A 26877-nucleotide genomic window follows, 5' to 3' on the forward strand; every position below is an offset into this window, starting at 1 on the left:
ACCTGACTAGTGTTTCATTTAAAAAAAAGGGAAAAGAAGGGGGCTTCTTATTTATTTATTTTTTCCTCCCTCTTCTCCATCCTGCACCCTGCACCTTTTTTTCTGTGACCTGCAGGCAGTCTCTGCAAGCGCTGAAAGCTGCCAAGTGTGCATCTTGGAGACGCCGCACGCCCAGCCCCGCACTGGCTCTGCGCGCGTCCGCCCAGGGCTGAAATGTTCCAGCATGTTTTGAATTCTGGCTTGAGCAATTCTTCCTTTTTGGCTGGGGAAATGTATCTTCAGGTCCCTCGAAACCCTATATAGTGATTCCCATTGACTGACTGCACTGGCACCTGGCCGGAAGAGGGCAGAGCCAGGAGAGTGGGGTACGGGCAGCGGAGCCAACGAACGGCTCATGCCTCCAGCAGATGTTCCTTGCCGCTTCTTTACTCCCTGGGGCCGATGCCAGCCTGGGTGGTGTCCAGCAGCCCGTCACTCGACACCAGGAACAGTATGCTGGCTGCTCTTATTGCACATTGTACGAGTCAAGGACCTTGTGTTTTGGAGGAGGCTGGAGAGGGGAAGGGGGGGGTGGGACACGTATTTCTCTAAAGCTTCCAAATATTTCTAGGTCTTCCGCCCCCCCAAGTTCATTTCTTTCTAACCGAAGTCTCTTGGCAGTGTTGCCTGAGGCTGTGGTTTATGAAGTCCTGGGTTAAGCAATAGATATAGGGAGCTGTATATATCCTGGGTTGTTCCCTATGCAGAAAAGCTCCCCAGATCTCTGCTTTTGGCATCAGCTTGATGTGGTAGAACGTGTGAATGGGGATAGCCACTTTGCTTGCGCTGACTAGATCTCTCCTTTCTTCCCCTTTTCCCCCCCATGCCCTATTCCTTTTGCAGGCTGACTGGGAATGAACCCCTGACCATCCTCCCTCTGACCTCAGAAATGGAGGAAGCTGCCGTCAAGGCCCACTACAAAGTGTGCGACCGCCTGAAGCTGGAGAAAAAGCAGCGCAGGATGTGTCGGCGGGACCCTGGGGTGGCCGAGACCCTCGTGGAGGCCATCAGCATGAGTGCCCTGGAGTGCCAGTACCAGTTCCGCTTCGAACGGTGGAACTGCACGCTCGAGGGGCGCTACAGGGCCAGCCTGCTGAAGAGAGGTAAGCCCAGGGCATCGGGGGCCTACGGCCACGGACTGGTAGGTTGAGTTGCAAAGAGTTATCAATGCAAAGAGTTATCAATGATTTCATGCTAAATCATCAGAGTTGACCGAAAGCAGCCTTCTGAGTCGCTGCCTCTAGTCCCCTGTGTTAACAGGCCGTTGTCACCAAAGGAGTCTTCATTTCAAACCCTTTCCTGCAATGAGGAATACCGTTGCATGCTCTGTATTGCTCGGAGCAAGGGAGACGAGGGCACTGCCGGTGCCCTGCTGCTGCACAACGAGGGAGATAGTTCACTGGGAGTTAATCTACCTTGTAGGAAGGGAGGAAACCAAGTCCATCCCTGCGTCGCTTCACAAGTGAAGCTAACCTAACCCGAGTTCTAGTGTTTCTAGTCGAAAATTATCGTAATCTGAGGGGGTTTTTTCTGGGTGAAGAGTGGGGAAAGCCAAACCCATGCTTTCTAAACTCTCTACCACCCAGGAAGCTATAGAAGCGGTTGGTTGCGTTTACTCCCTCTGGTGCTTCAATTTGCTTGCCTGTAAAATGGGTGAGTGAAAGGCCACACAATTGGGAGTTGAAGCTTAGGAGTCTTAACTTGTGACTCTGCTCCAACTGTTAGTCCATACTTCTCTTCCGGTAAGCTTCCTCCAGCACAAAATTAGTCACGCACAGCTGTCTAAACTGATGCGGTGTCAGTGATGGTAGGGAGCAAAGGAAGTCTGCACAGTTCAGCTTGGACCCATAATACAGTCTGCCGGCCAGAGGTACCCCTGACTAATGGGCTTTCTCATACTGACACCCAGAGATCACAGTCTGCTCCTTCAGGCGGAGAGCTGTCCGGATGGGTAGCTTGTACTATATCCAGGTCCCGGTGACAAGGCAGAATGCATTATCTGCTTCTGCAAGAAAAGGCACCGTGTAATAAATGACCCCGCCAAAGGCTGCAGTAGTCTGCCCGCTGTCTCATTGTTCCATGTTTTATTTCTCCGCGCTCGTCTGTACCCTTCACAGACGCTGTTAATCTTGCAGATGTGCCTCTAGCACAACACACTCCCCTTGAATCTTTCACTCCTCCGCACGGGGAGTTGCTGGTTCCTGTCTCGGCATTGCAGCAAGCTGTGCCTCGGGGCAAAGGGGCACGTGCCTGCTGTAGTTAAAACCCCGGCAAGCTGGAGTGTGTTTTTTTTCATCCTTTAAGACTTAGCATGCCCTTTCCAGGAGGAGAGCAGCTGACTTGCCTCCTTTTTTTTTTCCACCCCCCCACTCTTCCTCTGTACCTTTATGTTCAGTCACCAGAAAACTGCTCGATCGCTGGGTTGCAACTTCCAGTTAAGTGGTCCATTTCTTAAAATAACAAATGTGCAGTTAAAGGATTTATTATTCTCTTTGGATTCCCTCTTTGGAGACTTGCATGTGATTCTGGAAATGGCTGAAACTGGATAGCTCTGGATGGCAGGCTCCCTAGGCACCTGAGGTTAGAATGCCTGCATTGATTTAGAGCTCATTATCTTGTTACAAAATATCTCGGTGCAATCAAATAGTGCACCATGGAGATGGCTTTAATTCTGGCCAGAGCCAAATGTCACATGAACTTGGGTGAAACGTGTGAGCTGCCTGCGAGCGAGTTGATACCTTGGTTGATGGGCATGGGGAATGAAGGATGGAGAAGAGCAGAATAAGCTTTTTATATCTAGTGGGGTGGTTATGAAATCCTCTACAGAGAGAACAAGTTCCTGGTATTATTATTTTTTTTTTTTTTTTTTTTTTTAATACTTGAACAAATGCATTTTGCCACCAAAGCCCTGTAGTGGCAGCATGCCACCAGAGTGGATCCATTCTCTCCACATGCATCTCTGACCATGCAGCCTTTGATGCATGTCTGTTTGTATTATTATTATTTTTAATGCTGGGCTTGTCGCGTGCAGAAGGTATTCAGCATCTTATTGATGAGACCAAGGAGAAAACGATGGTTGCTTTCTTAACAGGTCAATTGATAGCTGGTTTTGGCATTGCTCGTAAGTGACGTTTTTCCTTTGGGATCTCTAACCACAGAACGTACTTCCTTCCTTTTTTTGGGGACAGCGACAAGACTGGGCCATCCTATTCCAAGAGCCCTGGAGCATCGCTTGGAGCAGTACAGAGCCCATGATGCATAGTGGAGCAGTTCTGACATCTGTCCAGGGGAGGGCAGTGGTACCCACGCAGTCTGGTTAGCACCTGGCATAGCCTAGACAAATGATCATTCCCCCCAAAATTAATTTCCTATATGCAAAGCTTGTATTCTGCATACACAATGAAAAGACAGGCATGGAAGTACAGGATAACCCTGGAAAAAGGCTCTCTTGTGAGGCCAAAAAGAGCAACCGTGCCTCTTGTACTCGGTGATCCCAGATGAACCAGATCATTCCCTTAAATCCTTCCTGCCTTCTGGTGCGGAGCAGATGTTATGAGCCAGTGTGGAGTTGAACCCATTTCTATGTTACCTTCTGTCAGGTGTCCAGCAAATTGTGTTCTCTTGGCAGCAGCCAGACGCCCCTGCCGTGATCTGATGGAGCCTGCACCTGCAATGGGTTAAATTGGCCACTGTGAGATGACGGGTAATGGGGTTGTATGGCCCCTTATGTGGGATAGGGTGTCAGATGCCTGTAGCCATGCCCCCCTTGGGTATTGGATATTCAGAATATACCCATGCTGGGGCTGGGCTGGTACTAAGATCATCCAGCGACTACCCCTGCCACTGCCGTGCTTCGAGTGAAGGATGCAGTTTTCAGTAGGTGTTTCCTGAATTGGTAGCAGGGGGGGAAATTCTCCCTGCTCAGACCTTGGCCTCACCTTTTGGAGGCCATGCAGAGCGATGTCCAGCCTGTCTCGCCCATCTCATTTTTAGTGCCAGGTGCCAGAAAGCAACACGATGATGCTGGAACAATAATCAGGACGGTGCAGTGCCCTGTGATCACTCGGCATGAACCGTCCCAGTAGCGGTTCCAGGAATGGTCTTGCAACAGTTTGGTGTAATCTGGGGCGGTGGACTGGCTTTACAGATGCATCCACCCCTATCGCAATTGGCTTGCGTGACTTTGGGCCTGGGGGTGTTTCTCGAGTGAAGTCCAGACTGGAATCTGATCTCAACTACACAACCGTGCAGGAATTGCTCCATCATTGGCTCCTTGTATAACCTTAATGCAAACCACTCTAGCTTTTGCTTCGGTTTATTTTCCAATAAAGTGGAAATGGTCTCAGTCTCACATGTGTGTGTGTGAGAGAGAGAATTAGCTTGGTAAATTTGAGGTTTCCAGAGGATGCAGTTAACCGCCTGTTTTTGCACATTGTTTTGCTCAGCCTGGCTTGCTTAGTTTTCTTCAGCACTGGCCATCAAGACTTCATGCTTCTGGAGCAGGCATCTTTGGGGGTTTTTTTTCCCCTCCTTTGTAACCCTTTAGCTGCTCGAGGCTGTAGTACACCCGTCGGTGGTGGCTTTGAAGTCCTGGCTGGCCTCATCTCTGAGATGAAGGTAGCACTCTGCTCGATTGGAAGCAGGATGGTCTTGGCAGATCCACGCACACCACTGGGACCACTTTTTCCCCTCGATCAGCCCCACAGACCTTGCCACATACTTGTGGAGAGCTTCAGCTTACTGCTGCCCTGCCAAGGGAATGAGGTTCCCTTCATTGCATTCTCTACTACGTCATCCCACAGAGTTCAACAGGCGGTTTTGGCACAACTTGTTCCTTCCAGTTCAGCTGCTCGTTGCAGTGTAGCCCGCACATAGAGTACAACTTGTTTTGCTGAGCCCCAGGTAATGGTGTCCTTTTGGCTCTCTCCTAGGTTTTAAGGAAACAGCCTTCCTCTATGCCATTTCCTCAGCAGGGCTCACCCATGCCATGGCCAAAGCCTGCAGCGCTGGGCGTATGGAGCGTTGCACCTGCGATGAAGCCCCTGACCTGGAGAACAGGGAGGCCTGGCAGTGGGGCGGCTGTGGCGACAACCTCAAGTACAGCAATAAGTTCGTCAAGGAGTTTCTGGGGAAGAAATCCATCAAGGACCTGCGAGCCAGGGTGGACTTTCACAACAACCTCGTGGGCATGAAGGTGAGTCCCTGGTCCTAGATGGACTTCGGGCCCCGTGTCAGTAGGGTGTGTAGTGGCAGGGGGTGTCACGGCTGAATTTTGCTTTGCTTTTCATCTATCTGGAGCTTGGTCTGACTCTGAGAGGGTGACGTCCAGGTGTCCCTTCCTTCTTCCTCCTCCTGTCCTCCGTGACTCAAACACGCCTCCTTCGCTGTGGGATTTTTTGCCATGGTGTGTGAGATGAGAAAGGGCAGGGCTTTTATCCAGAGCTCTGAAGGGAAGCTTTCCACCTTCAGCTCTCTGCTTTGTTTGGCACTCCTCACTTGCCCTGCACTAAAACCACTCAGATTGGCTGGCGCAGGTGCCTCGGATCAGCGTTTCACTGTGCAAACCTAGAACTAGGACATACTGTAAGCCTATAAATAGTATTTAATCCTTGTTATTGTCCGTGTGATTGGATATAAGGGCTGGGCTGCGATTTTTAGGACCTGGGGCTCCAGTTTCCCGGTCTGATGCTGCCGGGCCGGTTGCATTCTAGGAATCGCTGCCGCCGACTCTGTTTGCATGAGGAACGGTTCATTTTTTCATACATGCGACAGAGCAAGGTGATCTGTTCGTGCCTGTCTTTTGCCTGTCGGCACGTACGAGCACAGCACCCCACTGTCCTAGTTCAGAGTGAAAAAAAGCATGGGGTTTAGCTGATCGCTGAGGATAGCTGCTAGCACTCCTGCACCCAAGATGGAAAGGACACACTTCAGACCCTGAGCAGCTGAAGTCTGCGGTGCAGCCCTTCCCTTGGGTTGTGCACAAAGCAGCAGCCCGAGAGCGGGGGGTTGTATTTTGTATTGTGATTTTAGTCTTTGTTGCTCAGCTGTGTCGTTCTAGCAGAACTAAATAAGGCACCGTTGCCCCTCAGTGTTGCAACTGCAAGCTGCAGAACTGCGAGGCCGTGCCTGCCATCTCCCTGTCCTTCATTTAAAAAAGGAAGAAAAAAAAAAAATCTGGAGCCTTGCCCCAGGAGGCCCCTTCCAGTCCTTTGAGACCCGTCTGCTGTTTTGTAGGCAGATGTTAACTGAAGATATCCCTAAAATCATCACGTCAAACCCTTGCCCACGGTGTTGGTTATTTCCGAGACGCCAGCACAAATCCATTCTCTGTAAGCCTCCAGGTTCAAGGAGTCTGTCTGCATTACCTGGCACAGCTCCGTGCATACTCCTTTTCTGCAAATGGGTGAAAGGGAGGTCTCGTGAGGCACTGGCACTCTGCAGATACAGAATAAGTGTCTGGCTCTGTTTTAAGCCATGCATGTGAAGACCCCATGCCAGAGCCCTTCGCAACTGCCCTTTCTCTCCCATCCATTCGTTTCCCAAGTTATAATATGCTGGCTTTCGGATACATTCATCCCTGTAGCTATAGGCCTGAGTTACTGAGAGCAGGACTGCTTAAATGATCCATCAATGGATTTTAATCTCAAAAATACGCACTAGCTTTTAGGGTATTATAGCCTGAGCTAGGACTGGGACCAGGGACCTTCTTGTTCTAAATGCATTGGCTGCATAGTGCATGGGAGTCTTTAGATACTAGTGTATTGAATATGCTTTGCCAAATCATGGAGAATCAAGTGGTGCATCTTATAGAAGGCACTTAATGGATGCGACTGTCCAGCTCTGCTATTTCATGACTACCTTTTGCAGTGCAATGTCTGCATCCTTTAGAACAGGGGTTTGCCACCAGGAAGAGAGACCTATCTGAAGTATGTATGCTTGAGTGTTTCATGTGTCACCAGGGTGGCAAACCATCATGAAATAGGATCATAGAAACAGAGGACTGGAAAAGTCCTCAGTGAGTTGTCTGGTTCAGCCTTGTGCTTGAGGCAGTCATCCCTGTCTAAACTATTCCAGAAGAGCATGCGTCTGACCTGCTCTCAAAATCCCAAGGATGGAGGTAACCCTGGGATCAACCCATCTGGCTAGCACGCTCTTCATATGTGGGTGGGAGAAATGAGCCAGGTCCCTTGCTATCTGGCTCAGTCTATCTTTGTCCACATTGGCTGACCAGGCCCTGCAAAACCTGCCTTGTGTAAGAGCATATCTAAACTGATAAAGTTTGGGACCTTTGCATGCATGAAAAGTTTAAATGTAATTGGCTTTGGCTTTTATATTAGTTGTGCTTTGATTACAAAGAACGTTCCTTATTCGGTCTATGCTTATCTTTTCCTTGAAGTCCTTGCTTTCTGTACAGATAAAATCATGCCCGTCATAGGGCTCATATCCATTGCTGTGCTTGTTGAGGGAAGTATCAGAACCTGCATTTTTATTGATCCATCCAGAGCTCTTCACCTGTTAGCATTGCTTTTAGTGAAGGTGACAGGGGAGGGGGTAACCAGTTCAGTTCAGTTCAGCTCGAACACTGGGCCTGTTTTCTCCTCTCCACACCAGGAGAAGCTAGGCATTGATTAATCCTCCTTCTGTGCACTGCAAAACCATCCACCTGTGCCGTAGCATGAAAAGCTAATTTGAAAGGTCTGAGAGAGGGCTGCTGTAAAACTCATTCGAGTCCCAATTTTAATTAAAGTGAATTAACTAAGGAGGCCAACATGTAGCGTGTCTTGACTTACTGGTCCACATTAAAAAGTTAACATAGGGACGTAAGAATGGAAAGGCCCATCTTTTGTTGGTCAAAAATTAATCAAAACTACAATAGACCATTCTTTAAATGCCACTGTAAAGATTTTATCTAGTCTTACTGTCATGAAGTGCTTAAAGCTTGTGTACTGGTTGCAAAAGAAGCCAACAGCATCCTTCCTACGTGTCACGGAGGAGTTGGACAGACTGGAGGGGGTCCAGCAGAGAGCAACACATGATTAGAGGCCTGGAAAGCATGACTTGAGGAAAGGCTGAAGGGACTAGGGTTATTTTTCTCTGGAGAAGAAAAGACCAGAGGGATTTGATAATATCTGCTCAGTCTTCCAACACCTGAAGGGTGACTTATAGAGGGGATGGAGATGGGGCTGCTTTTTGTAGCTGCAGTGGACAGGACTAGGAGCAATGGCCTCAAGCTGCAGCAGAGGAAATGGAGGCTGGAGATTAGGAAGAAGTACCTCACTACGTGGGTTGTCAAGATGGGAATGGGCTACCCAGAGAGGCGGTTGAATCTCCATCCCTAATTAGGCCAGCATTTCGTTGGGGTCAAGTATGATCGTGCCTTGATCAGAGGAACAGTTGAGATCTCCTGAGATCCCTTATAGCTATACGTTCATATGGTACCATCATCCCCATGAGGGCTGTTATTACCATCTTGGAGGGGAGAAGCTGTTGTATAAACCACTTAAGTGACTTGACAGAGGTCACACAAGCAGCCTTTGGCAGAGGAGGAGCTTAAACCTAGGTTTCCTGTTCACACTAACCAAAGTACCACCCTGTTTTTTAACTTGAAACACTTGTCCATGCTTGGGGAAGAGGATTGCATTCATTGTATGACATCAATTTATTGAATAACTGGTGTAGATGCCCTATAAAACCTTCCTTGGGGTGGTCCAAGCACAGCCAAGGGGAGACTCCCTTCCCCAATAGCTTTGCTTAGCACCGGTGTCTCCCCCAAAGAGCATAGGTTCAAGGGGTATCCCATTTAAAGCATAGCACGTTTAATCAATGTTCACAAGTCAGGAAGCATTACTCCCAGCCTAGCAGAACATGTGATGGGTCCCCTGAGATCCAGCAGAGTTGGGGCAAGGCTTCATTGGCCAAGTTGGCAGCATCCGGTCAACAAGGCAACTTCTCTATAGGTTCACGAGGCTCACAAGTGATCTGTTTCTGGCTGGTCCCTCTCCAAAAGAGGGTTTCCTAGCTTGAGCATCTTTCCATGCTAGAAGTCTCTAATTTTATTTAGTCTTCCACCCCTTATTTTGTCTCCCCCCACCCATGGGTTGATGCAACTTTGCCCCAAACACTGAAATGATCGCTGACCCGGTTGTGCCCGTGATGGCTCGCTAAGCGCTTTCGATATGACCTCAGCCGCTCATGAAAGGGCAAGCTTGTCTGGTGTGAAGATGAGGTAATTAGGCTGAGGACTTCTCCGGCCTCCTCTTTATTGCAAGGCATGAGCTCTGAATAGACCACTTATTAAAAAAGCAATTTCCCGTCCTCTGCCAAATCTGCCGCAGCTCATTCAGCTATTCTTTCAGCGGGGGTTGGAAGTTGACCCAGTAAAGCTCCCTCGCCGACAATTAAGTGCAAGTTCCTCAGTTATATTAAATAGCAAGGCCAGACTCTCTTCCAACACCCTCTTTCCCCCCCCACCGCCATGTCCTTCCCCCTCAAGCCCACAATCGCGGCCCTCTTTTGTAACCCATTAATGAAAAGTCAGAATATTAGAGCACTCAATTAGTTCCACCGGGCTGCAGTAAGTGATGTTTTAATTAAATTCACCCATGTTTCTCAGCAAAGTATCATTAAACATGACTTCCCTACTACCTCTCCAGAGCGTTGCTAAGTTCCTTAATCCTAGAAGGGCTGACCTTTTCCCGAGGCATGTCTGGTCAAGCATGTCTTACAAATCTGAGGGGCACTATGAAAGGGGATGCGGTTATCCAGGAAGAAATGTCATGTTCCCATTCCTTCCCCCCCCTTCCCCTCCTGGAGGGGATAAGACCGAAGGAGACGAGACCGTGAAATGCAGAATACCTGCCTCTTCTAGCAGGGGTGCAGAAAGAAAACAGAAATCAGGATATTTCCCCTGAAAAAGTCTCTTGCTCTCCCTTTGAAACACAGGGCATTCTTCAAAATGCAATACTCTCACATTGCATACCCCCCAACTGTTTTCAAGCAACCTGGAAGCTGAACTGGGGCTGTTTGACCTACAGAAATCATGTGCCACTCGGCCATAAAAATGAATCCCTCTTATTCCAGGTCTGCCTCTGCGGTTCTTCAAGCGAATGCTTGTAGCACGAGGAGCAGGAGAGCGATCCTGGCTTTTCTGGAGGGATTGTTGGTGGGGTACACAGTTTTTGGGGTTTTTTTTTTCATTTCTAAACCCAAAGGCAATATTGGGCCTCACTTGGTAATGACTGTTAGCCCCATCTAGCTACTGTCAAGCCCCTGGGGAATAAGCTGGAGTGAGGCTGGAGACCGCCAACTGCATGGCTGGCTCGGGACTGCCTTGCTGTTCCTTAATTCTCGCTTCGGAGGCGGTGTTGGCAGGAAGCTTGAAAACCGAATGCCGCCCCTTCTTTTAGCCGAGGCATCAGACAACTTTCAGGCCTGTCAGGATCTATCGGTGTTGCTTGATACGGTTCCTAGCATTGGTATCCGAGCGTCTCCATCTCTAACGGGGGAAGTACTCTTCTCCGCGTCTTGCAGGTGAGTCGTGCAGGAGGTTAGTGGAAGAGCAGGGACTTGTACCAGTTGTGGGAGGAGAGGATCGAAGTGCAGGGACCGCAGTGCTCTTTATCCCCTCTAATTATTCTTGGTATAAAATAGGATTTCAGTCTCCAGAGCTGTCAGGCAGATGCCTTAAAAACCAACCCCTTTCCACATATCTAATTGTTCCCTTTGGCCAGTCAAATCCTGTTCTCCCTTGTTCCTCTCCCATGCAGCCGACGTACGTAGTAGGAGATGTGGCTCACCGTGGCACGTCTACACGTGCCGTAATTAGGGCACATTAGGTTTAGTACCTGTTATTACATTGACTACAGTGGTGTGGTAGAAGGTGCTAGTTAACTTGTTCTAGTTTAGTACCTGGTATTACAGGTACTAACTTAATGCGCTGTAATCGGTGCTACTGCACAGTAGCACCGGCTCATGTTTTTTATGGGATGTTAATGTGCAGTAGACTAATTCTACCATGCATTAGCACGGCTTTTGCTATGATGTGCCAATGCATGGGAGAATTGGTGTACTGCACTTTGCATGTCTTGTGTAGATGCATGCAGCATCAGGCCCTTTTGTTTAAGGGTATACTCTCGGCAACCTGTCCTTGAAACCATCCCGCTATTTTTTTATGCCTGCACTCTTCCCCATTTGCTTACTGAGCTGGGTGTCTCAAGGCAAAAAAATGGGATTTGTGCCTGCGATTTGTCTGCAGGTAGAAAAATGCAAAATCCAGTTGTTTTGGTTAGCTCCCAATTGGGTCTTGCAAACGGCTTCCCGAACATGAACCTGTCTCTAATAGCCCATGAGGAATTTGTATTTTGTTTTTTTTACACTGCACTTTTCATCCTCAGCAGAGCTTTACAAATGTTAACTGATTCAGGTAAAAACCTGAAGCTGAAGTTGGCCTGGAAAACCTAGCTTTAAAGCAGGCTTACAGTCTTTCAAGTCTCTCATTACGTTGAATAGGAATTTATTTTATGTTCTTCTGGAGGGTTGGTGGAGGGGGAGAGTTTTCTTTGCTCTCATCTGAAATCCCCCAGTCTGTTCTCCGACTGCAAATGTTCATGTTCTTACAACGCTGTACATGTTTCTGCGCCTTCGCCCCTCACCTCCGCAGGTGGGGCTGTGTCCAACAGATCTTAAAACTGACCCAAAGAGAGGCCTTGCTTTTAAAACATCTCTGGCAGGGGGCTAATGTTTACTATAGCAACCTGTGAAACAGTCCATATTTCAAGTAACGCTTCAGCTAATGGCAGCAATTGGTGTTGAGGGACCAGTTGGGTTCGGGGCCAGGGAGCATGCAAACTGGGCAGGGGGGATGACGGTGACCACCGATTCTTGACTTGGGACAATGAGCAAATAAATGCGAGCTGAAGGTATGTGCCGGTGGATTGGAGAGGGGTCAGATTTGAAGAGGAGTGTTTCTCTAAAGAGCCCGTCTGGAGCAGAAGCCCTGCTGTCGAGAGGAATGCGTAGGCTGCTCTGAATGTACAGCTGACTTCTTTGCCCCAAAAGGAGATGGAAAGGAGGTTTAATGCCCAGACTCTGGGGAGCCGCGGTCCAGAGCTGGGGAGAGTGATAGTATGGTCTAGGAATTCCCATGGTTGGGTGCCCAGCTTGGACTACCGCTGCTTGCGTTCAGGCTATTCCAGGAATTGGCTTAGGAGCACTGCAGGGTCTGATTGCCCAGTTGGGAATGAACAGGAATTTGTGCTCAGTGTTTCAGCCAAGACGCTCCGGGATTACATTCGCAGTGTATCCAAAACTGATTATTACTAGGCATTCGTTTGCTACCAAGCGCAGTCTGTTGTTGTGAGAGAGGATTATGTGTTGCATAGCGATGCTCTGTTATGATCCCTCTCCTTGACTCTGTCAGCCTAGTGGAAGCAAAGCCCTGCGGTATTGCCTTAATCCACTTAGCTCTTGTGTTCACACAGCAGCAGGGAGCAATCGAGATGATCCAGCATTCCCACCTGAATTTCATTTCCCCTGTCTGCATGTCTTGGTGTTTTCAAGACTGAGTCTTTCTGGTATTTTTGAGACCAGTTGAAATCTGTCTTTTATATAACTGTGCTGTTTTGAAAGGGAGCCTAGTGCCACATCCCCACGACTAGCCCAGGTTGGGAATTCATCAGTTTATTCCTCGCCGTACCTTTCACCCACCGTTCAGCCTTGTATAACTAGTGTCCTAGTAGAATATTTCTAATGTCATTGCACCCTGATGATGCCTACAAAGTTACAGCAAGTCCAGATAGACTCTGAAGTGGGACTTGGGCCCCCTCTAGTTGACTTGGGCCCCCTCTAGTTGACTTGGGCCCCCTCTAGTTGACTTGGGCCCCCTCTAGTTGACTTGGGCCCCCTCTAGTTGACTTGGCTAACTTTGTGCTGAAATCCATACTGCTTTGACTACAGTGTTATGGTAGAAGGTGCTAGTTTAACTTGTTCTAATCCATTTTCTATGTCTTCCTCAAAAGCAGTCCTTCCAAGTTTACTCTTGCTTGAGAGTAAACCACAGACTTGTGATGCTCGTCCCCTGCTCTGTAGCCTTAGCGCTGAAAGGAGTCTCCAGCGCTACTACAAGATCCCACCAGCAGGTTTTGGTCCACTGGTTGCCCCTTAGTGTTGATGGATAGAAGGAGGTGGGTCAGGAGCTGCTTCTCTTGGGAATGGGGAGAAAAACGAAGGGAACAGAGCCGTCTGGAATAAAGGGATAGGTAAAGACATAAGCTGAACTGAGTCAGCAGGGAGTGTTTATGGCAACCGTTGTTCTCTTGGCAGCAGGAAGTGTTTATGGCAACCGTTGTTCTCTTGGAAACCAGTAAGCTATGGTTTTTTGCAGAACATGTCCTTGAGTAGCTGAGTCTTCACTGACAGCAGCTAGGAAGGGCATCTGGTGGGAGGAAGTAATCTAGGATTTTTACTGTAATGGCCTTGTAACACCCATGAGTCTTCCTAAGTCCCATACGAGGGGTGTTTTTTAAATTTGAGGATATGTTGCAGTTGCACACTAGCAGTGTAAATGCTGAACAAAGACTGGTTTGCTCATCAAAAACAAGAAAAGGGGGGAGATTGCACACTCTCTCATGTGGCCCATCACTATTGCATGCGAGCAGTTCTGGCTGTTGATCAGCCGTGGAGTTGGAAGTGGGACCGGAGAAGTTGTCTAGTGGTTTTAATATTTATGCGTTATAAACTGTCTTGTTCATCTACTAAAATATGGATGATAAACCTTTACTCTCCTCGTCTGTCCTGTAGTAGTGGCTGGTTGATGAGAAGGGGACAGGCAAAAGTGTTGCCTTCTACATAGTTTGTTTCTGTTGGCTTCATAGGATGCTGGTAGTCCTGCACCTCCTGCAGACCCACACTGGTGGGGAGATGGATGGGATGATCAATGTATTCCATCACTTCTGGTGTTGCAAGAAAATCACCAGGTCTCCTTCTGCTACCACAAGATACAGCCAGCATGGGCACTTACAGGGGACTCGCATGGTGTCCATCATACTGTGTTGTTTCTTGAGGTCTCCACCACTGGCATGCTCCTCCTCTCATAGCCTGTGGGATGTGGTTAGAGTGCGTTATGGAGCAGGAAGGAAAAGAATAAAAAATCTTGGACCGTGACATGATTGTGATTGGAGACCACATGCAAGTATCTCATCAACATTGCCCAGCGCTCTGGTGGTCTGGGCCCCAAGTTGGGCATAGGAGCTTGTTTCTGATCTCGGCTGGGGTGAGAAGGGAAAATCCGTTTTAAACCAGCTATTACTTATTTATTATTATTTTGTATTTGAAATTGTGTTTTGTGCACTCTTGTGTAACATTGTGGGAATTCTCACAAGAGTTGGCTAGACGGTTCGGCTCGCACGGCTTCCAGCCAAGCTGGCCTGGCCGAGTACTGTAAAGCAGCAACACATCCATCTCTAACCCATCACTTGTTTGAATGCTACTGGGTGTGTTTACATGAGGCACTATGTTGCCATAGCAATGAGCTATGGTGATGTAGCTCAGTGCTATGGTGACATAGTGTAGGTGGGTAGGAACTGTGATGTTGCTGCTACTGCACGGTAGCAACGAGCTATGCACCGTGCGGCGCCAGGATTGCGCGGTACTGATGGTTACTGCACAGTCCTTTAGTACTTGCTAAAGCAGGTACTAAACGTGCAGTAACAACCGCGCCGTCAAGCGCACATAGAGATGCGCCCACTGCGTACTATTGGACTGCACTTGAAGGCCTTGGCTTTTGCAAGAATGAAGTGTGACCATTGGCTGGGGCTTGCTGAAGGCAGTGTTTTATGCACTGCATCTTTCTAAAAATGATGATTGTATCAGGATTATGTATATAATACTCTTCTGGAGTGGAAAATGCAGCTTTTGCAATAGGCTGCATTTGGGATTTGACTGGGATGGGGGATGGAAATAGGATGGTCATTAGATATTTATGATCTGCAGGCATAAAATGCAGGTTATCTGGCACTGGGCAAAAAAGTCAGCTGGTCTTGGGCTTTCCCGCCAGCCACAAAGCAACTCCAGCAACAAACGCAGCTCTAAAGAGGGTTGAGTAAAGAAGAAAGCTGAGATGTCCCCTCTGCACCCCTTAAAAAAAATAAAAAATAGGAAGGTAGGTTTGCTTGAATATGCAATATCCCATATACCGTCTTGCTTTAAAGCACCCGAGGACCAGGTCCTTGAAGTCGGTGGATATTTTAATCTAGTACCAACCCTTTCTCTCCCTCCATCCATTAGCACCACTGGAGCAGCCATCTCCTTTTCTGTCTCTCCATCTCTCTCTCTCTTTGGTCTTGTATGAGAAATGTGTTCATTTGTTTGTATGGAGACACTGCTCCTCAAAACTAAAGCTGTGACAGGAAGATCTCCCTATGCAGGAGCAGGTTGGCCTATACCTTGGTAAAGGAGGCTCTCTTCTTCCTTGCTCTCCACAATCCTATTTTTGATTTCTTCCCTACACCTCTGTCCTCTGGGATCTCATTATCACACCTCTGGAATATGGTGTCAGGAAAATTAGGACTTGAGTTAAATGGAAGCACGTGGACCCTAGCCGGGCTCTCCCCATGTCACCCCGTGGAAGTCAATGAGCGTTAGAGGAGGATTGAATTCGACACTTGCACAATCCCTCTTCTCAAAGGCTCTCAACAGGTTGCAGTTCATAGGCATTTCAAACCCCCTTCCACCTCAAATTTGATGAACTTTGAGGCTGTCTCTTGCCACTTTTTTTTTTTTTTTTTTTTTTTTTTTTAATTTGGGTTACAAATGTACAATTGGAGGCCTTAGGCAAGGCCACGTAATGAATGTCAGTGTGGCACAGTAAGTAACCTGGACCGGGGATTGAGACGTGGGATCTATTCCTGATTCTATCGGTGGCTTCATTGTGTGACCATTAGCAAATTGCTTCTATTCCCCATTCCTCGGTTTCCCCATCTGTACAGCGGGGGCATGATACTGGACCTCCCTTGCAGAGTGTTTCTGAGAGTTGACTGACAAATTGCAATCCATAAAGGCTGGTGTTTTTAGCTGTACTGTCAACTGTTGTTGAGACCCACGCTGGAGGGTGATCTGAGACTTGGCCAACCAGCATACCTCGGAGGGATGTGGGGACTCTAAGATGGGGAAAATAATCATTCTAGCAAATGTTGAAGTCTTGCATAACCCCCCTCGTGCACACTCATCTTTCATAGCTAGTAAGTCTGCCACTCATGAGTCATTGGCTTTGTCAGGGGTCCTAATGGGAAGTCCAGGGAAGACTAATTGCCGAGGTGGCCAGACTTTGCTGATGTACCAACTGGCCACAGTTAAGGTCTCCTGATTTTGGCTTTTGGGGGGAGAGCAGCCTTCTCACTTAAATCCACCTGTGGCAGCAGGGTACAGGCCAGCCGGCAAGTCTGCCCTGGTGAGCCTTGTTGCGTCTGCCTCTGGACTCCAGCTTTTGGGATCTCTGCTCGGCTTTGGTACCTTGGACCCCGACTGCAGCCTGTGATTTGGACTCTGCCTCTGCGTTTCCCTCTTGGATCTGGCAACTCAGTTTCTGGTTCTGGACCCCTGATTTGGCATGTGATTTGGACCCTGTTCCTAACTCTTAGTGGGCCCTACCCACTAGGCCAGACTGCATAAGACCTAGTCTTACACTTTGCAAACTCCATGGCATGTGATTTCTTGCTTCTTTCCATCAGGCTGTGGGGCAAGCCCTGGCTCTAGAAATGTAATAAAAAAACTAAAAACAAACCCCCAAACCCTGCAAAAAAAAATAATCAAAAGCACCCCCCTAAACCCCCCATAACCCATAGCTCTAGGAATCTTGTACTGTCTCAAGAATGAGTGGTCCCCCTCTGCTCATGGTGGGGTGAGACTTGCAATGTTCTGCATGATGGGTCTTTCCAAAGGGCTACAGACCTTTATAGAGAAAGAGCTGATGGCTTCAAGTCAATCTACCACTTAAAACTATCCACAGTTGGAGACAGCTCAGCTCCGTGGATGCCACAGATGCTGCCTCTGAGTTGAGAGTGGGAAAACCATTGCTGTGACCAACTGGTATGTCCCAGTGGCAAAACTGACTCCTTAAGATCAGTTATGGGATGCAAATTGGGCCCTTATGTCTCAAAATTCCCTTGCTTTGACACAAACTCAGACTTCATCGAATCATAGAAAATTCAGGTGGGAAGGGACCTCAGGAGGTCACATCTAGTCCAACCCCCTGCTCCGGGTAAGACCAGCCCTAACTACATCATCCCAGGCATGGACATTTCAAGCAACTCTACTGAAGTTTGTGGAGATAACGTGCTATATAATGGGGCCAGATCCTTGTCCCAAACTAGTGTTGTGTGCAAAACCAATTTTGGCATTTGCGTGGCTTTAAGACTCAGTGTGTCACCTGTAGCATTGGCTACTGGAGTTGCTGCACCCTTTCTACTGATGCAGCAAGATCGCTGTCATAAATTGCCACTAGGGAGAGAAAGTCTAGCTGTTGCCCTCCACATTTCTAATAGCTATACCTGCCTCCTTGTTATTAGTGTGTCTCTTCCTGTGTTTAGACTGGAAAGTGTTCAGTGGTTAGCTAGTTTTAAATGCAGTGGAGATGGGGAAATCCAGCCCAGCACGACCAGCCAGCATCTGTAAACTGATGATCCACAGAACGGAGCCGTAGCTGGACTAAAGGAGTTGGCCCACCAGGGAACTTCTGCTGGCACTTGAATTGGGCAGGTGGCTATCAGAGGTGTAAATCCAAGACCTTTTAGGAAGGATTGCATTTTACCTGCTGTAACAGTATTAAACGGCCTTTTGTTTTGCAATGAGTGGAATTTTCTTTGGAAGAATAGAGATGCATGATAGCAGGGGTAAGCAAGGTGAATAGCCATTCATACTCTTTTTTTTTTTTTTTTTTTAATCTGTGAATGCAGAATAATTCTGTTGTAAATAAATAGACATAATTTATCACGGCTTTACTATCACCCATGGAAATAATTACCAATCCACTACAGGCTAGTACCTCAGGATTCATAGAAAAGTAGGGCTGGAAGGGGCCTCGGGGGGGGTCGTGTAGTCCAACTGCTGCTCAAGGCAAGATCCTCCTAGATGAGGATGTAACCTTTCCCAGATGCAGAATACAGTGTGTGTGCAGAGCAGGATGCAGCACACCCAAATACATGCTGTGGCCACATCCTTGGGGTTCAAGAAGAGCACGGTGGTGGCAATTGCAGATGTCTGGTTCCAGTGCCACCACTGCTTTTTCCTGGCCCACACCTTTGGGGAATCCCTGTCCTAACTGAAACCTCCTGTGTTACAATTAAAGCCTGTGACAGAGCAATGGATCACCAGCCTAGACATATAGGGATCTACTCCAATCAAGGAGGCAGCTAGTGAGGGGTCCGGGTGGCAGCGCTCTTGGGCTCCCCTTCATGCCAGCGGCCCCCATTTCCTCCATCCCCCAGTGGGCTGTGCAGCCAGGCCGCAGCAGCCATGAGGACTGCTGGCCCCCTCTGGGGAGCTGGCATTTTTTTTTTTTTCATTCAATAAGTTGGTTTTTTTTTTTTTGGTTTGGTCACAAATTTTGCAGGCATTGCCCTGCTTCATGGGCAACGCCAGATTTCACAGTTTCCAGGAGATTGTGATTTGAGTAGGTCCATATTCACGTGCAGGGCATAAGACAGCCCTGTTGATGTAGTCGAGTGATTCTCAACCCTGTTAGGCTTGATACCAGCTCTTAGCTTGCCCTTCTGGGTTTTTTTGGTTTTGTTGGAGGTTTGGGGTGGGGGGGGGGTTGATTACAACCCCCCCCTCCAAAAACAGATCAATTCTTCTGTTACAAATTGCTTATAAAGACTTCAGCAAGTCGGAATGTGTTTGACACTACGGATCCCTATATGAAATCTCTGGCCACGTCTAGATGAGTGCGACTGTGGCACCCATCTGTGGTGCCACACATTGCACATTTGGGCGTTTCCCGTGCTGCTACCTTGGGGCATGGGGGTGATTTTGACCCGTGGAAAGGAGGGGTGGCGCACACACAGGCCACACCTGCAGCCCAAAACCAGAGCCTGGCTGATTGGAGCCATGCCCCGGCTGCTGGCTGGGCTCCGAGGTGCAGGAGCGATGCAACTGCAGCTTTCCCGGCCCCCAGATGAGCCCCAGCCTCCCCTACCCCACCCGGGGTAACCTGCTGTGCGCCAGGGGGCATGTGGCATGCATGTTCCCCGGAGACGAGTAGCAGTGGCACTAGTCCCCAGGGAACCAAATGTTCACGCTCATCTGCACGTGGCCTCTGAATCTGTCCTGTGAATCACTTGTGGGTATTTGCACACCTAACAATGCTAATATTTCACAACACTCCCTGATGCCTTTAAAAGCATCTCGGGACTCCTCAGGGTGCATTGGAGATGAAAATAACTGGCCTAATACCTATTGAGGAGGTGTGCAGTGGTTTCTTTCCTCCCCCCTAACAATCGGCTTTGGATCCTCAGGTGCTCTTTTTTTCAGCACTGCAGCCTAACGGGTCTTTCCCCACGTTGCATTTATTCATGTGATTTATCTCAATGTACTGCATAAAGGAAGGAACAACATTTCGTGGAATAGCCTATAGTGTCTGTATTGGCTCTTTAGTGAGATTCCTTCTCTCACTGCTGACTTTCTTCTTGGTTGTATCCTTTATCGCCAGGTCATCAAAGCTGGGGTGGAGACTACCTGCAAGTGCCACGGAGTATCTGGATCCTGTACTGTCCGAACGTGTTGGCGACAGCTCTCTCCGTTCCACGAGATTGGCAAGCAGCTGAAGCAGAAATACGAGACGTCGCTCAAAGTCGGCAGCACCACCAACGAGGCCACCGGGGAAGGGGACATCTCGCCACCCAAGAAGTCCATCCCTGGTCACAGTGACCAAATCCCAAGGACTACGGATCTTGTCTATATTGACGATTCCCCCAGCTTCTGTCTGATGAGCAGGTATTCACCTGGGACTTCAGGAAGGAAATGTTACAAAGACAAAAACTGCGACAGCATCTGCTGTGGCCGAGGTCACAACACGCAGAGCAGGGTGGTCACCCGGCCGTGCCAGTGTCAGGTCCGCTGGTGTTGCTACGTGGAGTGCAAGCAGTGCACTCAGAGAGAAGAGGTTTATACCTGCAAGGACTAACACCTGCTCTTCTTACCGGATGCCCTCAGCGATGGGAGATCAGGATCTATGAGAATTATATATGGAGACAAACAGGGTGTGATTGACCGTCTTGGGATCTGAAAGCTATGTTGAGACCTAAGCACTTTGTAGGGTACAGGTGACCCAGTTGTGTGTTTTGCTTGTTTTTTCTATAGACTGAATTTTTAATCATGAGGTCCAACCACGTGGAAACAAGTGCCTGTCATGCCCGGGTTAGGTGTCAGCTGACCCTTTGCCAAAGCCATCCATAAATCCACTCAGCTTGACAGATCATTCATTTATCTTGAAAGTCCTTGATTGCTTCCTCAGTCCTCCATAAGCTCCCTGGCAAAATTATTCTCCCTGGAATAAACACCTGTGTGCCCTACTCTACTTTTTATTCCTGAAACTTGCCTGACTGAATGGAGAGCCAAGCAGATGAATGAGAGAAACTTGATTTAAAGTATTTCTGCCTTTAAAATGTAATAGTGGCGATGTCTCTCTAAAGAAAGAGGGGAAAATGGGTGTGGGCAAGCTTCAGAAAATGAGTTGCTCTTCTAAGGGAGTTTCTGCAGATCGAGCGTCCAAGGCTGTAATGAAGAGACCCATATAGAAAGCTGGCCGCTTAACAGCGATTTTATATATCGGTGTAACTCCAAAAATGTTGGGTCCACCATGTTACGGGCAAATCCATCCGACAAAGAGCTTGAGGAGACAGTCCAATGATGCACATGTCCCACTCCCTGCAGTCCAGTCAAACACGCATCTCTACATGTTCTCCAGATGCAGTTTCTTTAGCACTGTCATGGTCTTAAATTGTTTTTAAAGAAAAACCACTAGATCTTTGCTTCACTTTGGTAAAGGAGTAATCCCTCTTGCCTCTCGTTGATCGACGTTGACCCTGTGGAGGCTGCTGTAGAAATCCAGACTGGAACTTGTTAGTCTTATGGCGACAAAATTTGGATACTTGTCTTTCTGATAGCTGGCTTTTGACCACATGAATTCCATTGCATCTCGATGCTGGCTTGACACTTGCATTTTATAGGAGCTGTTCTGGACTGGATTGGACCTTTTGGAGGAGAAGATGTTATTTTATTAGGTCATCATTCCATTTACTCTAAACCATGGCAGTTGTACATGGCACAAACTAGAGGTAGACCCTACAACCGTAAGCTTTTCATTTTATTTTTTTAACCACTAGATCGAGTATTTCTACATACAGCTACTTACCAGTAACCAACCCTTGGAGATTGCAAACCTCTAGTCAAACATGACACGAGCTGGGCAAGGAAGCCAACCATCAAATGCAGCGGTAGCTAGCTCCAGCGCTGTGAACTAAACGACAACCTCCATTTATTTCTTAAAAAGGATATTTTACAATATAGGAATTGATATGGCAGTTTGTCTTCAGTCCTATAACACCGCTGCTGGGATCAGAAACAGCTGGTAAATGCCTCAACAAAGCTTCCTAAGGAAATGTTGGAGAGTGGAAGGCATCTTTTTTTTGTTCTTGAAGTCCTTGATTTTTTTTTTTTTCCATTAGTAGCAATTTCACTAGTTCATAACCCATGGATCTGTGTTTTTGAGAGAGGAAAGTTGGCTGGGATCTTTCTCCTTCCAGGAAAAGTAAATGCCTATTGCAACACAGGAGAGCGTTGTCTTCCAAGAAGGACTGTTGTGCTCGGAGAGCCTCTTCAATTAGCAGCCACTAATATTCAAGCTGTTCGTGTGCATCAACTGGGAAGGGAAAGGTTATATGTAGTGTAGGGGATTCTCTTTTTAATTTTTTTAAATGTTTTTCTTTAAGGACAAATTGCAGTTCAGCCTGACTTTTAGTGTACTCCTTGGAGCTGGGAAGACTGGAGGAAATGGGGGACGGGGAAATAAAGGGTTGCCTTTCAATGCTCTGCAGCCCTGCAACACAACACGCCTGGCTCTTTGTCTGATTCTGGACACGGGGTGGAGTTGGGCCCGTCGTTTCTGCCGCGGCAGATGCACAGCAACACGTTGGACGCGGTGAGCGAAGGAGGAATCTGCGACTTCCACAAGAGGCATTGGTTTGGAAGTAGTGCACGAGCAGTTTACCTGGGTGTTTGTGGGGGGGGTTTTGGGTTTTTTTTTTTATCTTTTGATTTTTTTTTTTTTAAGAGACTGAACAGAAGTCTATTCGGTGTGGAGATGGATATAGATATATCTATCTATCTCTCGCACGCAAGCATACATAAAATATATAGATATATATATATAAAAAAATATTGAATGAACATTTATTTATTATAAAGCCTTTCTGAAGGACCTTCTTATGGTTTCAATGTGGTATTATGTGTGTCTCTCTCTCATGCACAAACTCACTGTAAGGTTTTTGCCATCCCTTTCCTCCCCACCTTCTCCTAAACACAACTTAAACTGAGATCCAAAACCGCCACCAAAACCTTGAGGAATTGGCCCATCCGGACCCATCTCTACTTAATCTTTTTTTACTTTTTTTTTTTTAAAGTGCTTTTTATGTACTTAAACATATATAAAAAAATATATATGGGCGTGACTTCTTTCTTTTTGCTGGTGTCTCCATCCTCCATTGATTTGCTGGGGTATTTCCACACTTGCGCTGATGCGAGGGAAGAAGGAGGCATCCTCGCTGCATAGAGGGAGAGGTTGGTGGCACAGAGGTTACATTTGAGTTTGTGCATTGTACAAAGAGGATACGTGAGCTTGCACACTATGTACTTTTTTGTTTTTTCCCAAGCAGTGTGTCTGGTGATGGGGGCGGGGGGGAGAGAGGTGGGGGAAATGAGGCAAACTGTTAAAATATTGCATAGAGGTAAGGGGCAAAGAGTGAATGAACTACTGAGTGAAAGAGCTCTTCTGTGTATTAGGACTCACGCACTGAAGCCTGGATGCTTTCTGTAAGTATTTAAAAACAAATTGTATTTATGTTAATGTGGATATATTACTTTCCTGTTTATATATTGTAAATAGCAAGGTTTATTCTCCTGTGGTTAAAGAAAAAAAAGGTATAAATAACTAAATAGTAGCGAGGCACATGCATTAAATGTATAGGCAGTGTATAACATATATACTAACACTCTGAAATCAGGAGAACTTATCTCTGTCTCTCTGGCCTTTTTGACGAAGGTGGTATAGCATATGGGTTACCTTCTTATTGTTGGGGGTGGGGGGGTTAATGCCGAGGTTTTCCAGTGTTTGCCTTATCTTTGGAAAAGAAACGAGTAGGGCAGAAAATGTCTCCTTTTAGAAAAGTCTTGAGCACTTGTTTAGGGTGGAACAAATGCGTGGTTTTAAAAGCTGTCTTGCAACCCAGTGCACAAACGTGGCAGAGTCCAATCCCTCTCTGTAGCTTTTGTGAAGCCTCTTCTGGAAGTTAGCTGGGAACTAGCTGTTTCACCGGGAAATTGAAAAAAGCAATACGAGACCTGTCTCTTAAGGACTTGCTAAGGTTTGGAGCAACTTCCAGAGAGCCCTCTGGGGTTCATCCCTATGAAGCTCTGCTTTTCCATGGGCGCTGGTCCTGCTATCACTCCCACCATGGAAACTCCATTGCAATCCCTTGTTAATGGCATCAAAAAACTGAGATGAAAGCAGAGTTGAGTCCCAGATTTTTCACAGTGCCATTTTTTTTTTGCAAAGAAAGCAAAGCTTTACTTACTTTCCTAAGACGGACTCTCTTGCAGCAAATATAACTGGGGAGGGATGGAAGTTGAGTGGGGAAGCACTCTGCTTTTTCATTCCCCCTCCTTGTTCTCGTTTCCACTCCCCCAGGTGTGTTTCAAAAGTCTGGTTTTTCCTTAGTGGGTCCAGCAAGACTTGCAAGGTATTGCCAGTATGTGTGCGTGGGGGCGGGGAGGGGTGCAACCATTATTTATATAACTTTTTTTTTTTCAAAATTAAAAAAAAAAATTAGCGGATGGAAGAATATTTTTATTGAATAGTGCATTTAGTTATGTCAGAAATATAAAATATAATATTTTTGTAAACAAGGCAAACTGAAAATGTTTGCTGTTTTATATTAGAATTTTCTATTATAAAATAATTAAAAAAAAACAACCCACGCAAATAATTGTTGCACCCGCCATTGGTTATTTAACAAGCTTCTGTTCTGTGTGACTGACTGTTCTGTGTGCTGGTGCAGAGAAGTGCAAAACAAGTCCTAAACGTTACGTTCATCCGGTCTTTCAACTTCAGAAGACTTTTAAATGGGCAAAGCAAGCAGTGTTGAGTCTAGTTAGGTGAACGGACACGGTTGTTTAAATACTACTTTTGTCATTTGTACCAAAACTAGGATTTGATTTGGAGAAAGATGCAAAAATTCACAATAAAGATGCCCCCGTGCTTATTATTTTTTTAATTGACCTACATTCTGGGATAGTGTTGGGTGTAATAAAGCAAAGACGCACGGCACCCTCTGACTTCAGTAGCAGTCACTTTAAAAATAAAAAAAAAAATTTAAAAAAGGTTGAAATTTGGTCCGTGCCAGTCGCGCAACTTCTGGCAACCTCGTTAGGAGGCAGAGGCTAATGTTGAGGACTTTTTGTCACCTGTTAGCAAAGTTTTGTAACTTTTAACTGCTCTGAAAAGGATATTGTGAGAAGGGAGAATTTTTCAACTGCTTGTATTATCTTGAATTCTGGGGTAAGACTGAGGTTGCCCTTTTCTTTTCAAAAAGATGTAGGAAAATGGCAACATCAAAGGATAAAATCTGACGAGGGAAGAGACATTTTGTGATGGAGCATTTACAAAGCAGCTCAGTTGCAAAACTCTTTGGGGTAGCTTTATATTGTAATGGGTTTTAATGGCTGAGAAATAGTCCTGGTTTGATGTTTCAAAAGCGCCACGTGCTTCCTGTGGTCTACACCAAAGTCGGCAGTAAGGGCAGCGCCAGGCTAAGCATCACTTTGCTTGCCTTATTCAGCTTTATTTGGCTGCTAAGGTGAGGAAGGTCTAATTTTCCTCAGTTCAGGTATACTTAACATAAGAATGCCCTTAATGGCCGATGACACTTATCAGTTGGAGGATGTTGCCCATAGATGTGTCCTAGAGTGAATGGTCACGTGTGTATCCATGGGGGTGACCATTCTCCCACCACAACCAGATGGTCATCAGATGAGTTTTTTTAAGCCTAGTGACTTTTTTGGAGGGGGTGGGGGGTGGATGTACATCAGCCATTCAGAGGAAAAATCTCCATACTACAGAATCACTCAAATTCCCAGTTGCTTCACTCGAACCCTGTACAGGTGGAAAGGGGGAACATCTTTTATGTATTTTTTTTTTTTTTCTGAAATGAAGGTTAAATATCTTGATAGGAGTACGATTGAAATGTTTGCCGAATTGGCAGCACGGTGCCATTTTCTGCTAGCTCTAGCAAAGAGGGTCACGTTCTGCTTTGGGGCAAGAGGAATGTAGAGGAAAACCATAAATGTAATGCTGCATGTGGACATCCAGTTGGGTTCAAATGGAAGGGGACACTTCTGACCTTTGCTTCCTTTCTGCTAGAAGCAGCACCGCGTTTTCCAGGGATGAATGACTCTCCCTCCCCTCTTTTTTTTTCGGGGTCCGTTTGGAAGGGGCTACCCAAGTTGTGAAAGCAGAGCTCACTTCCTCACTCCCGTTGTGCATGCTGGAATCTCGTTGGGGTGCCCACGTACTCCGGGCACGGCTCTTTGTGTAACAAGAGCACTGAAGCCCTTGGTCTCCAAGGCGCTGGGGAAATATTTAATGTGGCATTTGCCAAGAGGTAGGAGCAGCAAGTTAGGTTACTTTGGCCTGCTAACAGCCTCACCAGCTCCTTCTGGATGAAACCTATCCAAAGTCGTCTTCTCAGTGCTGGCACGTGACCCTTCATCTCCCCCATTTCCCATTTGCTCCAGTTCCCCTGAGGTCTGAATGTAAAGTCTAGGATTTGTTTTGTGCACTTGGAAAAATGGCATTTCCTTTTTGAAAGGGAGGTGGGGACTGAATACTAACATATGAAGGATTAGTATTTTCTTTGTGGTTTGTTCGGTATTTTTTGGTTTTGTTTTTTTTGTTTTTTTTTTTTCAATGTCTTATGGGAGCCTAAGTTATTTTTTTCTCTACCTCATATGTACAGCTTGTAGGTATAAATCTGATTCTGAGTGACTGTTGAGAATGTATTTAAGTTATTTAACATCTTTGTATAACAAAAGCCAGAACAAATGAAACAATAAATGTATTTTAAATTATACCTGAAATCTGCTCCCCTTTCTTTACCTGTCCTGTGTCGGGTCCGGGACCAACCTGGTAACTTGTGGCTCCTTGCAGCGGTGCGAGGAAAGAGCCCAAATGCACTTTGGGAAAAGGGTAGCTTGTGGTAATGAATTATCGGGGCAGATGTTTTGTCCTGTTCATGCTTGCTGTACGTCCCGTGCTCTCATATAGCAGGTCGGGGGCATCCAGAATGGACGGCAGCTACTCGTGCTCCTGGCTCCCCGCTGTGTTGCTGTTGAAGTGAGATTACTACCCCCTGCCTCTCTTCCCTGCACGGCTGGGACTTATTCAGACATTTGGGTGGGGATAAGAGATGCACTCCTTAGCATTGCATTGAGGAAGGGCACAGCGCCATCAAGCATTGCATTGAGGAAGGGCACGGCGCCATCAGGGTCTTTCCCAAAGACTGGTGGATACTT

The 26877-nt window shown here is 47.0% G+C and overlaps 1 protein-coding gene across 1 annotated transcript in view; it reads left to right on the top strand.

The window, feature by feature from the left end:
* The window catches only part of WNT9A (Wnt family member 9A), a 67474-nt gene extending 41067 nt beyond the window's left edge, over positions 1–26407 (top strand). Inside the window, exons 2-4 of the mRNA XM_025211646.1 lie at positions 883–1142; positions 4971–5233; positions 19742–26407. Coding sequence (XP_025067431.1) covers positions 883–1142; positions 4971–5233; positions 19742–20215 — 997 coding nt within the window. The 3' untranslated portion in view covers positions 20216–26407. The remainder of the gene's footprint in view (positions 1–882; positions 1143–4970; positions 5234–19741) is intronic.
* Positions 26408–26877: the final 470 nt, after the last annotated feature.

Source organism: Alligator sinensis, unplaced genomic scaffold (genome assembly GCF_000455745.1).
Source record: "Alligator sinensis unplaced genomic scaffold, ASM45574v1 scaffold1398_1, whole genome shotgun sequence".
Classification (NCBI taxonomy): Eukaryota; Metazoa; Chordata; order Crocodylia; family Alligatoridae; genus Alligator; species Alligator sinensis.